At 36.2% G+C, this 13,109-nt stretch overlaps 2 protein-coding genes across 2 annotated transcripts; both read left to right on the top strand.

Moving 5' to 3' along the window:
• The first annotated feature begins 2,058 nt into the window (after positions 1-2,058).
• Positions 2,059-6,976, top strand: LOC114302167 (integral membrane protein (Protein of unknown function DUF92, transmembrane)). The gene is made up of 5 exons (XM_028247160.2): positions 2,059-2,791; positions 4,899-5,152; positions 5,881-6,004; positions 6,281-6,385; positions 6,592-6,976. Exons 1-5 carry the CDS (start codon positions 2,525-2,527, stop codon positions 6,685-6,687), a joined length of 846 nt encoding a protein of 281 aa, XP_028102961.2. The 5' UTR covers positions 2,059-2,524; the 3' UTR covers positions 6,688-6,976.
• Positions 6,977-7,033: 57 nt separating this feature from the next.
• Positions 7,034-9,690, top strand: LOC114302177 (protein ROOT INITIATION DEFECTIVE 3). Its single transcript, XM_082885811.1, has 3 exons — positions 7,034-7,037; positions 7,941-8,242; positions 8,583-9,690. Exons 1-3 carry the CDS (start codon positions 7,034-7,036, stop codon positions 9,567-9,569), a joined length of 1,293 nt encoding a protein of 430 aa, XP_082741937.1. The 3' UTR covers positions 9,570-9,690.
• The last annotated feature ends 3,419 nt before the right edge of the window (positions 9,691-13,109 follow it).

The following is a 13,109-nucleotide window of genomic DNA, read 5'->3' as shown; positions in this document are numbered from 1 at the left end:
GAAGACTTCCCAAAATATTCAACATCACCGAGAAGTCGCTGGAAGTTCGCTGGATTATCACCGAAGTGTTTAGAACATCACTGGAAGTCGCCGGAATGTCCAGAATGTTCGTTGAACTCCAAGAACATCATCGGTAACTCACCGAAATGTCCAGAATATTACCGAAAAAAAAATAAATGGAAAAATTATAGTGAAAATACATAACAAAATGTGCTAAATATTAATAAACTGAAAGAAGAAAAAAAAATAACAACAACAAACAACAATGGGAAAAAATATATATTATTTTTTAATTTTTATAGGGTTTAAGCAAATAATCTCTAATATTGATCAAACTGAAAAGTAAGTTTTGAATCTGTAAAATGCTACAGTTTCAAAACATGATTCTACTAAGGATAAATTACAAATACACCCCCTGAAGTTTGATTAAAATACGAATCACTCCTTGTGGTTTTGAAAATTACATTCCATCCATTGAGGTTTCTAATTTTATAACAAATCGTCTATTTTATTAATAAATCATCAAGTCAATTAACAGTTTTTAATGATATTAAAAATATGTTTCAAATAATAATTTAGGTAATTTTATTATTATATAGGAGAGTAATTATGAATTTTATTTTTTTAGTTAATTCTATTAAATAAAAAATTATAATAATAGAATATTTGTAATTTTCAAACCACAAGGGTAATCTGTATTTTAAATAAACCTCAAGGGTGTATTTGTAATTTACCCTTCTATTAAACATTTATTATTATTAATCAAACTGGAAAACATGTTATAAACCTACAAAATTTTATAATTCTAAAGAATGTTATGAAACTGTAAAATTTTACAGTTTTAAAGTATAATTCATTTCAGCACAAAAAAATTGAAACTCTAAAATTTTACAATTTTCACCGTTTGTAACTAAAACTTAAAAGCAACTTGTTTTGAACTTGAAAATTTTGTCCATTAAAATAGGAAAATAAAAGTGTGTAGTAGAGAAAAGTTAAAAAAATTGAGAAATCGAATAAGAGAAACAGATATAGAGAGAATATTGTACTCCGACAACTATTCTTGGTTTAGATCTAGTTGGATCTCATGTAAATTTACGCAGATCTGATATAGATCTACACCAGATCTGAGTAGATCAACTCATCTTATTCGTTGGAAACTCGTCTCTTTCGCCGTCAGCAAGGGTGAAATAAGAAGTCGATGGTCGATGGTTGCCTGTAAATCCCAAGCAATGATGGTCGTTGGTCACCAATGACTATATATTAAAAAGAGAAAGAGAAAAAGGGCTGGTTTGGCAATTGTAAAAAAAGTAAAAAAGTTACAAAAAAAGTTAAAAAGTTATCACTATTCACAAAAAAAATATTAAAAAATTAATATACAAATATTAAATACAAATCAACTTTTTTTCCTATCAATGTATTGACGTCAGGCCAGCTTCAGTGAAAGGGGGGAAAAAAAATTGCATGTGTACATTCACTAAGTTGGATGGTAAAGTTGGGCCCGTGGGGGGCCCATCATGGGTCCCGTTTTGATAATCCGAACCGTTGAAGATGTAGAACTCGTCTAGTACTATATGCCTGTAAAAAATCATGTCTATTGGATATCGCTAACTATATAATCAAATCAGTTTTGTATAAAAATTGGATGGTGTTATAGTTAACAGTTGATAAAAAAAAACGAATACGATTAGATAGTTATCGATATCCAATCAACGTAATTTTTTGTAAGTATTTAGTACTCGATAAGTTCTACACATTGAACGGTTCCGATTAGAAAAACGGGACCCGTCGTGGGCCCCCACGAGCCGAACAACATCGTCTAATCAAAACCCGAAAATGAGGCAATTTTTTCCCATGTATTCAACCACCCGACTGATTGCCAATCTGTACGGTGTACTACACTATCTTATCCTACACACTTATTTATACAATTTTTAATACATATTTTTTCATAAAAAATTAAAAAGTTAACCCAAACATTCATATTTTTTTCCTCAACTTTTTAGTCCAAAAAGATAAAAAGTACACTTATTTAGGACATCCTAAACTATCCCAAAGGCATTGTCGCCGGTCATAAAAAATCATGAAGAGAAAGATGTAAAGAAAAATAAATACACAAAGAAAAATAAAAAAGAAAAATACGTAACTAACTTTTGAGAACATTCAAAAGATGACTAGACATTCTATTATAGTAATTTGTCAAAAAAAATAAAAAAACTTGAGGCCTAGGCCCACTTGAAATGTGATGTTGGGTTGGGCAGCATAGCAGCTTGCTGGCCTGCACCTTCATTCCTTCCTTCACACTCCTCTCTCTCTCTCTCTCCCCCAAAAAAACACAAAACACATTCCAACTCATTAAAAATGGCCTCTTTGTCAACCTTTGAACTTGATCATCTTCTTCACACCACCCCAATCACTCCCACACCTCCTCCTCCTCCTCCATCCTCACCAATCAATACTCTCATCAATTCACAAACCACAAACCCTAAAAACCACTCACATCCCAAACCCTATAACTCCTCCTCAGATGACAATTCCTACTGTCAAAGCTCAAGCAACCACCACCTCCTCTGATCTAGGGCTTCTTCACCACGCAATTCAGTCGCTTCAATCTTCGCCGCCCACCTGGCAATCCTCTCTCCTCAGCAATCTCATCATCTTCGTCGTGGGTTCTCCTCTTCTTCGCTCCGGCCTCTCTCTCCCCGGCATTGGAGCCGCCTTCTTGCTCGGCACCCTCACATGGCGCGCTTTTGGTCCCTCCGCTTTTCTTCTCGTCGCCACCTATTTCGTTATTGTAAGATCAATTCCAATTGCTTTCTTTGCTATTTATTTATGTACATTTTTGCATAGATTTGATTCAAGTAAATGAGTTCTAATTGTAGAGAGATTCATCTTATTTCCATTTATGTAACTCTATCTCTAATCGTAGTACAGTATTTCATTTAAGTATCTTGTAAAACATATAATACTCTTGTCCTAGACCCAAAATTTACGCTCTACCCCCGATTCCTTTATTATTAATTTGAATTAAATTTGAACTTGAACCCGAGTTTCGAAAATGTGGAATCCACTTTTATTCTTTCTCTTTCCTGTTGAGAGTTCAATTCTAAGTCAATTACACTATGTGGATTGAGTGATTTGGGGGAGAAAAGAAAAGAAATGGATAGAAATATTTTTGTTTGGATAACTTAAGTGGAGTGAAATGGAAAGAAATGGAGAGTGACGAAGAGAAATTCATTTTTCTTGTAACCCTAATTTTTAATCTTCCCAAAATGGAAAGATTGTGAGAAAAAAAAAAACTAAGGGGTTGTTTGGAATGTTTTAAATAAGTGCATTTTTTGACTTTTTGGACTAAAAAGTTAAGGAAAAAAATATGATTGTTTGGGTTAACTTTTTGACTTTTTATGAAAAAATATGTATTAAAAAATTGTATAAATTAGTATGTAAGAGAAAATTAGGATTGGGAGTTGTGCCGCCGTACTTTTTGACTTTTGGTGAATAGAATAATTTTTTAACTTTTTGAGTAACTTTTTAACTTTTTGGGCACATGCCAAACTTGGCCTAACACTATGTTGGAGAGAAAAGAAAAGAAATGATTACTTAAGTAATAAGAGAAAAGAAAAGAAAAGAAATGATTGTGATTTCTCTCATTTTTGTTTGGATAAGGAAGAAATAAAAGAAAAGAAATGATTGTGATTTCTCTCATTCTTGTTTGGTTAGGTTTTATTAAGAGAAAAGAAAAGAAATTATTTTATGTTATATTACCAAAATAACCTTTTTATATTTTCAATCATTTTATTTCTTTTATTTTTATAGGGACAAAATAGGTATTATGAAAATAGTGGTTTCTTTTTTCTCCCAATCTCTTCACTTTTGGGAAGATTGAAAATGAGGCTAATAAGAGAAATGAGTTTCTCTCCATTTCTTTCCATTTCTCTCTACTTAGGTTATCTAAACAAATAAGAGAAATACATATCACTCTATTTCTTTTCTTTTCTCCTCAAATCACTCAATCCAAACATAGTGTAATAGATTTTTATATTTTTATAATATCAATTTTGTCCCTATAAAAATAAAATAAATAAAATGATTGAAAAAATATAAAAAAGTTATTTTGGTAATATAACATAAAACAATTTCTTTTATTTTCTCTTATGAAATCTAACCAAATAAGAATGAGATTTATTTTCTTTTATTTCTTACTTATCCAAACAAGAAGGAGATAAATCACAATCATTTTTTTTTTCTTTTCTCTTATAATATAATTTATGTAATCATTTCTTTTGTTTTCCCTCCTAAGTTCCCAAACATAGTGGTAGTGTAGAAAGGTCATTTGTTCTGCATTAGTTGATAATTTTCTTTATGGGTTTTGATTTTTAACCATTTTGTGAAGAGTTTAATTGATAATCATTCTCTGTGAATACTGATATGATAAACTTCATTTGTAAATTCTCATTCTTTGCTTTAATTTGATTATGGGTCTCAATTTTCTTTTCTTTTTTTTTGTTGTTGATTGTACTACTACAGTTTTGATTGATGAGTAATTGCAGTTACATACTACATTGTCATAGAAAAGGAAGTCAAGTAATCTTATTATGGGCCTCAATTTTCTTTTTTTCATCGTACTACTACAGTTTTGATTCAAGTTGCATACTACATTGTTATAGAAAAGGAAGTCAATTGGTTTAAATTTAATTGTGGAATTTGAGTAATTTGATTATGGTCCTCAATTTTGATTGTACTACTACAATTTTGATTGATGAGGGATTGCAGTTACATACTACATTGTGATAGAAAAGGAATTCAATTGGCTTAAATTTAATTGTGGAATTTGAGGTTGATTAGAGATGGCATTTTCAAGCTTTGTATGTAATGCATATTTGTGCTTTTGGATCTGCTAGGGTACAGGTGCAACAAAGTTGAAAATGGCACAGAAGGAGGCTCAAGGGGTTGCTGAGAAGAGGAAAGGAAGGAGAGGACCAGGAAGCGTGATTGGTTCCAGTGCAGCTGGTTGTGTTTGTGCTTTCCTTTCAATATTTGGAGTTGGCGGAAGCAAATTTTATCACCTTCTGGAACTTGGGTTTGTCGCCAGTTTCTGTACTAAATTGAGTGATACTGTCTCAAGTGAAATAGGAAAAGCATATGGAAAAACAACGTAAGTGATGCATCTTTTAACTTGTGGTTTCCTAGGTTTTTTAGGGTTCTCATTTATGACGGTAAATTTTATGGGTTGGTATGGTTATAAAACCTTTGTTGTTATTATTGTGCATAAAATGTGTTACTGGGCGATCTATCATGCTATCTTAGGTTCCCATCCTGCCACATGATAACTTAAAAGTTGTGTTGGGTTTTGATCAATGGTTAAGATTTTGATGAGACTACTGCCAGTTATATGTCAGTATTACATACACTGGATTCTATCTTGAATAACGGAAGCTAAAATTATTGCAATTGGTATGTTGAATGGAGCCCACAAATTCTACTCCTGCAATTGATTTTTGGTCCAATTGAGGAGGGTGCTTTGTGTCAAATGCTTTAAATGGTTGAGATTTATCCTAGGAAGCATGAGTAGCATCTTAAGAGATTTATCTATCCTAAAGTATGCTATTTGCACCTCAAGTTAGTATTTGAATTTTGGAGTCTTTGACATGATACTTGATTTACTGTAGATGCATTCTCCCGGTTATATTCTGGTTCTACGAGTTTCTCAGTTAAAATCTCTGTGTATCCCAGGAAAAAACAGTATTTTAATATTGTACAAACCTTTCAAGTTTTCTTTGTCAATTCCGTCACGGTATCCAAGCATTAATGACCTCCTACAAAATTTTCAATGAAATAAATATATATGGTGTGCCTGCTTTAAAATTGCTGCTTTTAATGCAGGTATCTAGTCACGACATTTAAGATAGTTCCAAGGGGAACCGAAGGAGCTGTTAGTGTTGAGGGAACCGTTGCTGGACTTTTAGCATCAATTCTTCTTTCTTTCGTTGGTTATCTGATGGGTGAGGTATAATAAAATTCTCTTTGTGTTTACAATTTTAAATATTCGACTCTCATTCCCTCCACATTCTTTGAATCTTTTCTCTTTTTTCACTTTGCTTGTTTCCTTTATGAACAAAACTTAAAACAGTATTAAGATGGTCGGAACTTTCATTATGCTTGTCTGTTTATTTTAAGCTGTGTCATTAGAATCTTTCAACAGGCACTTTTATGTTTATATCTTCATAAGATATCTGACCAAATGTGTATTTTTCCTTCTCTTGAAAAAATAATTGGAAAACAGATAAATGGACCGGAGGCTGTGATTTGTGTCGTAGCTTCCCAGATTGCTAATCTTGGTGAAAGCGTGATAGGTGCTTCCCTCCAAGAGAAAGAAGGATTCCGATGGGTTGGTGACCAACACAAATTATCATTTCAATTCTTTACTTTTTACCGGGCATCCAGCTTTTTTTAGTATGACTGAGAAGATTACTGTTTAGAAACTAAACTCTCTCTCTCTCTCTCTCTCTCTCTCTCTCTCTCTCTCTGTGCTGTTGTTCAGTTTGAGATTTTAATTCACCGCTGCTGACATCTGTTGCTGGTTTGATTTTGCAGTTGAACAATGATGCTGTTAATGTCATCAACATATCTATCGGAAGTATGTTGGCAGTCTTGATCCGGCAAATTGTACTCCAAAACTGGAATACATAGTTTTACAAGATCACCCATTTAGTTTTAGATCATCTCACAAGGAAAGGTGCATGGTTCAGGCCCATCTTTGCTTATAGAATCTGTGAATATTGACTGAAAACGGAAAAACCACACGTGACTGTGAAACTCTTAACCGTTACAGAAATACAATCATATTATTTGGTTATACTCCCTATAGTTTGTAAAACATGAATTTATAAGTGCACTATTCAGTTTGGTTATAGCACACTATAGTTTGTAAAACATGAATTCTTTTATTGTAATTACAACATCAGGCTGAGTTCTCGTATCTATTTATTTAAATTTTGCTATGCATTCAATTCTCTCAATATTTTTTTTTCCCCCAATGGGTAGAGAGGTCTAGGGGAACTGAATTGGCAAAATGTCATGCATGTTTTTCACTGATTGAAGGGAAACAAAGCATGAATTTGCTTTTAATATGAAACTTAGAAATCTGCTGCTATCTTAAGCTCTGTTTGGGTTGCTGAAAGTAGTGAGAGAAAAGGTGAAGAAATGGGAAAAGAAAAGGGAAACAGAGATGAAAAGAAAAGATTTATTTGTGAATTTATAGAATATATAAATATTCTGTCACAAGTTCCCTCAGTTCATCAAGGAGAAAGAGGGATTGAAATATAAAAGACATATCCATTTATTTATAACATTTTCCTTCTAAAAAATAATGAAAGAAAAAGGAACAGGAAAGGAAATGAAAAAGAAAAACGAGATGAAGGAAAAAGATTGATTAGCAAAATTTTTGTATTTCTTTAGAGCAAGTTCTCGCGATGAAAAAAACGGTTTCTCCTCTTCTCTAACTCTATTTTCTTTCGTCATAATTTCCAACACCACCGAATAAAGAAAAATGAAATCCATTGGAGCTAATTTCAAACATAATTTCTCATAATTACTTTTCCTTGTAATCTCTAGTGATTTATGTAATATAGTATATAATAAATAGAGTCCTCACCATACTGAAAGATTTATGAATGAAAAGTAAAAAGTATTATGATGGTCAAAGTAGGAAATTACGTTACAATACTTCACTAGGCTCACCAACTCACTCTACATAAATGGCATTGTTGTGCAGCTAATTCACGTGAAACAATTTACCCAGTCAAGCTCATAAATTTAAAATAAAATAAAACAGAAATTTTTAGTTACCTAGCAAAAGTCCAAAATTAATTTAATAAAAACTCATCCTTTCCAACACCTATATATACATATCCTCTCTCACCATGTACTTCTCGTGTTCACAGTTTTTTTCCCCATCTCCTGCCTGAAAAAAATGGCATCATCTCCTTTGCAAGAAATCATCCTTGCTAGCTCTCCAGATGGAATCATCACTGCCTTCGATGCTTCCTCAGGCACCACCTTAGCTCGCTTCACTGGAAGCCGATCACCTCGAAAAGGCCTTGTGGTTATTGGGAACAATCTCATCGCCGCCTCTCATGTGTCCTCAGACACTGCTGCAGCCTCCATTCATCTCTATAACTGGTGGTCCTCCACCGCCTCGCACCACATCCCTATTACTGAACCAGTTGGTCCACTTGCCGCCTATGTTACATGGACTCGGGTACGGGTGTCGGGCGCGGGTATGTATCTAGAGGTCGGACTCATCAAATCATAAATTTAAGGATACGCGGACTCGGCAAAAAAATGTCATATTTTTATATTTTTAATCTAATATGTGAGATAAAATGGTATTATATGTAACTTATAGTGTCAAAATGACATTTATAGCAATTATATAATAATATATACATATAATAATAGTGTTATATACAATTATATAAGAAGTATCCGTTGAAAAGTATCCGACACATATCCCATACCCTTGTCCGAGTGTCGGGTGTCCGACACGGGTATTTGATTTAATTTGAAGAGTCCATGTAACATAGCTTGCCGCCACTTTTGACGGCTCGTACCTTTTCGCTGGTGGCCTTTCAGGCCATGTCCATGCGCTCTCAGTCCCTTCGAGTGACACAATTCGAACCATTTTTGCTCATAGAAAGCCTGTATCTTGCCTGGCAATCAATGATGATGGGTCACTCTTGTTTTCAGGCAGTGATGATGGAACCATTGTGGTTTTTCCAATCTATAAACTTCTGGAGAACACGTCTTCCAAGTCGACTCAACTTGTATTGCATCGATTCGATGGGCATGAATCAACCGTCACTTCTGTCACTACCGGGATTGGAGCATCCAATTGTACTATAATTTCGTGCTCTTTAGATTGCACGTGTAAGTTCTGGAGCCTAATGCATGGGACCCACCTGCGTACCGTAGCATTCCCGTGTACAATTTGGGGTGTGGAAATGGACCCCACGGAATCTGAGTTCTACGTTGCAGGATCGGATGGTTCGGTGTACAACGGAGTGATGAAGGGCGTAGGGAGACACGTGGTGAAACAAGGGCATAAATTAGTCACGTGGACAAGGAAACACAAGGGAGCAGTGATTGCGTTGGCAATGATGAACGGAGGGCAGAATTTGGTTACTGCTTCAGACGATGGGAGCATTTGGATTTGGGATGTTTTTAGAAAAGAGGTGGTTACGGTTCTCAGTGAGGAATTGGGAAGCATTAGTGAACTTGTTGTGGTCAAAGGGTTTGGTGATTGTGGGAGCCACGGACTTGGAGCAAGTGAAGGTAATGATGAATTTAGCAGATGGAGGTCGGGGTTCACCAGTAGAGAGCTGAGTAGGCCGATGAGGGAGGTGACGGGGATGGAACAGACGTTGGGTGTTTTGGCACGGGATAGGAGCAAAGCGATTGATACACTTGGATCAGCAATCCAGGCTTATGAGAAACTCTTGGGACTTGTTCTCAAGGAAGCCAAAGTAGGAAGTAACTGTGATACAAGTAAGGAAGAAGAAGATGATAAATGAACACTCTTTGTAGCATTTGTTTGACAGAGAAATGTATGATTAGAGAGTAAAGATTTGAAGACTTTTGGGAAGTTAAATTTTTTGGAATTATATCAATATTAGAATATTAATTAGAATTTAATTATTGTATTGTTTTGTTTTTGGTGACTTTGAATTATGGTTTTCTTGAATGCCTCTAAATAGGCCATTATGTATTAAGGTTATTCAGACTATGATGTTGAATTTTGGAAATTGAAATCAGAAATTTAGGGTTTCTCTTATTTTCTTTTGGTGTGCCGCTTTTCTTTTCTTTTCTTTTCTTTTCTTTTCTTTTACTTTTATTTTATTTGTTGGCGCCGTCAAGCATCAGTAACAGAATCATGTTACATGTTCTCCCTTTACCTACCTAGGAGAAAAACAAAATAGAGACAGAGAAAGATATAGAGTACCTTGTGCCGAGAATATACTATATGAGGAACAGTTATTCGTTACAGCATGCAGCAGTGCCATAAATGCATCCATACCATCCATTTGTGTGCGCTCTGTGGCACCCAATAGCTGTCACAATGTGAGAGTATGAACAGATATGGTAGACTAGAAGTCTTGATTATGACCAGCCATATTTTCAGTCTCCAATACAGTTTCTTCTAAATCTGATACTGTTGACTTCCTCAACTGTAATCTATATGAGTGTCATTGCAATCTATAGTAAGCAGAAGAAGACTGGTGGTTTTAAGTATCCTCCAACATCTGCAGACAAGTTATAGCAAACATTATTATGTAAGACACATAGGAACTAGGTACATAACATTACAAATCAGTAACAAAAAAGACCAAAAACCAGAAAACAAAGAAAGGAAGTGACATCCCAAACCCTCACAACCCATAAGGTCCCATGATTGTAGCCAACTGCCCATAGAGCAGTTACCCCAATCTGTCCCTTTTTCTCCTCCACAACCTCCCATCCTCCGAAGCAAATCTCCATAACCACTTAACTAAAGAGGCCTTGTTAAACAACTATGTTCTACTTATCCCCAAACCTCCCCTATGAAAAGGCAAACACGCCTTGTCCCACACAACCAAATGGTTATACTCCCTCCCCATCCTCCCCCCACAAAATATAAATAAATAAACAAATAAAGATCTCTCTCCTTTGTTACCAAAACGGGGATAACAGAGATCAATATCAAACAACCTCTAGTTCCTTTAAGCCACAACTAATCACATCCCTGTTTCTACTATCAGCCTAACACCGCAGTAAGCTGCATAAAAGGTGTTTCCATTTTTTAAGCCATGCTGTTGGCGAACAGAAGGTTAGTGTGCCCTTAGCTTTCAGCTGGGGAAAAGGAAGTAGAGGTGGACGAAGATGGGTTGGATTGGGCACCTCGTCAACTGGCAAAAGGAGGCATTTCTCTTTTTGGCGGTTGAGATGGAACAGGTTGGGAGATTTCACACAATCTGCGGGGAGGAAGAAAAGCAGAACTATTAAAATGGTGGTGATCGCCAAATGAAGAGAATTGCGGCAACTGTTAGGACATGTGTTAAAATTGATGTATAGAGAAATAGAGAATTGTATAGATATTGATTGTATTATTGATTGTTGTTTTATTGAATGTTACAATGATTCCTATATATAGAAGAGTAGGTGGTAGTAGGTGGTAGATGGAGTAGGTAAAGTGGAGGTGGTAGGTGGAGTAGGTGAAGTGGAGGTGGTAGTGGTGTAGTGGGTTAGGTTTAGTGGAGTAGGTGAGGTGATAGTGGTGTAGTGGGTTAGGTTTAGTGGGTGAAGTAGGTGATAGGTTTTAACAGCCCCCCGCAAACTCAAGGGGGATAGGAACTAACCAACTTGAGTTTGGAGAGAGTAACTGTTAGAATTTCCCATCTTTACCTTCACCTACTCCACTACACACTCCACTTCACCTATCTCCACTTCACCACACACTCCACTTCACCTAACCCACTATCACCTCCACTACACCTACTACCACATTTTCTTCTATATATAGATTGTATAGGAATTGTAATTTATCAATCTTGTAACAATTACAAACATCAATCAATAATACAATTCTCTTTTTCTCTTTATACATTAAATTTCTACATGGTATCAGAGCAAGGTTAAGAAGCTAGTAATTCTGCTTCACCGGCGGGCGGCAGCCTCGCCTTGGCCGCCCGCCGGACCTCCACACATTCCTTCACTCCGCTGCCACAAATTCCACATCTCTCTCTAGATTTAGTATATACAGAGAGCTATGGAGTCTAAGCCAAGCTTACAGAGGAACATTCTGGTTCGACTCTTTGTCTTCGGTGTTCTCATCATCGCCGTCCGATTCGCCTACGTCGTCACCATCAGAGGCGAATCCTGCGATCTCGGAAGCTTCTGCTTCTTTTCCTCGCCGGAAAATCTCAACCTCGTGATCGGCGTCCAAAATCGCAGGTCATCGGCGATCATTTCAAACGACGCCGCCCTGATTGCATCGTCAGCGACATGTTCCATCCCTGGACTGCCGACCTTGGTGCTCGCCTCGGCATTCCCAGGTTCTTGTTCTATGTTACAGAGACATTTGCTTTGCCGGGTCTCCCCGATGATAACATCATATTTACCAAGAGAAAAATCCCATACTGGTTTAAGGAGAAAGGAACTGGTTATGGACAAATAATTGACGAGGTCATGTTACTTTCCAACCCATGTGCACTTTTGTTTTTATTCTACTTTTTGACATACCAACTCATGTGCACCTTTTCTTTTTTTTTTTTCTGTTTTATTCTACTTTTTGACCCATCATTCCACCACCTTCCTCTTTTTTTCTAAATCATATTTTTATCACCGCCCACTCCATGATACCTATTTATTATTATTATTATTATTATTATTATTATTATTATTAAAAAAAAAAAAAAAAAAAAAAATTCATTCCATTTATTTTTTCTGCTCAGTCTTGTACCTTCAAGCCATTCGGATTTGCACAATACACTCATTTTATTTCTATCGGGATTTCGCCCTGATCACAATTTTACACCAAAAAAAAAAAAAAAAAAAAAAAAAAAAAAAAAAACAACAACAAACCCAAACAACCACATCCACAGGCGGGCTTTTTCTTCTCTACTCTGCCGCCGGTCTCTTCTTCTTGCCTCCGTCTTGGCCGGCCCTTGACGGTGTTGCCTCCGGATTTCCCACGCCACCGAGCACATTTACTCCCTGCTCCTCCACTGCCGCATATGGCGGTCCTCCAAATCGGAACATCACGGTGGCCTTCCGCTTCAGCTCCTTGTTTTCTGTCCTTAGCACGCTTATCTCTGCTCGCGCATCCTTATACATGCGTTGGAGCAGAGCCAGTTGGGAGTTTAAATGCTGCACCTCATTTGTCCTACTCTGCAGCCGGTTCGACAAATTTGTGACCGCCGTCATGGTTTCCACGCATGACTTCAGAGTATACTGATTAGCCTCAATATCAGTTTGCATCGCCATTTTTTGCTCCACCGACCGCATCGGAAAGTTCAATGGAGCAAAACCAGAGGTGTTTGGTTGCGGTTCACTGGCCACCGCACCAGTTATTTCTC

The sequence above is a fragment of the Camellia sinensis genome, chromosome 8 (assembly GCF_055761805.1).
Source record: "Camellia sinensis isolate YWXY chromosome 8, ASM5576180v1, whole genome shotgun sequence".
NCBI classification, from domain to species: domain Eukaryota; kingdom Viridiplantae; phylum Streptophyta; class Magnoliopsida; order Ericales; family Theaceae; genus Camellia; species Camellia sinensis.
The sequence above is the reverse complement of the archived record's forward strand: the minus strand, read 5'-3'. Positions and strand labels throughout refer to the sequence as shown.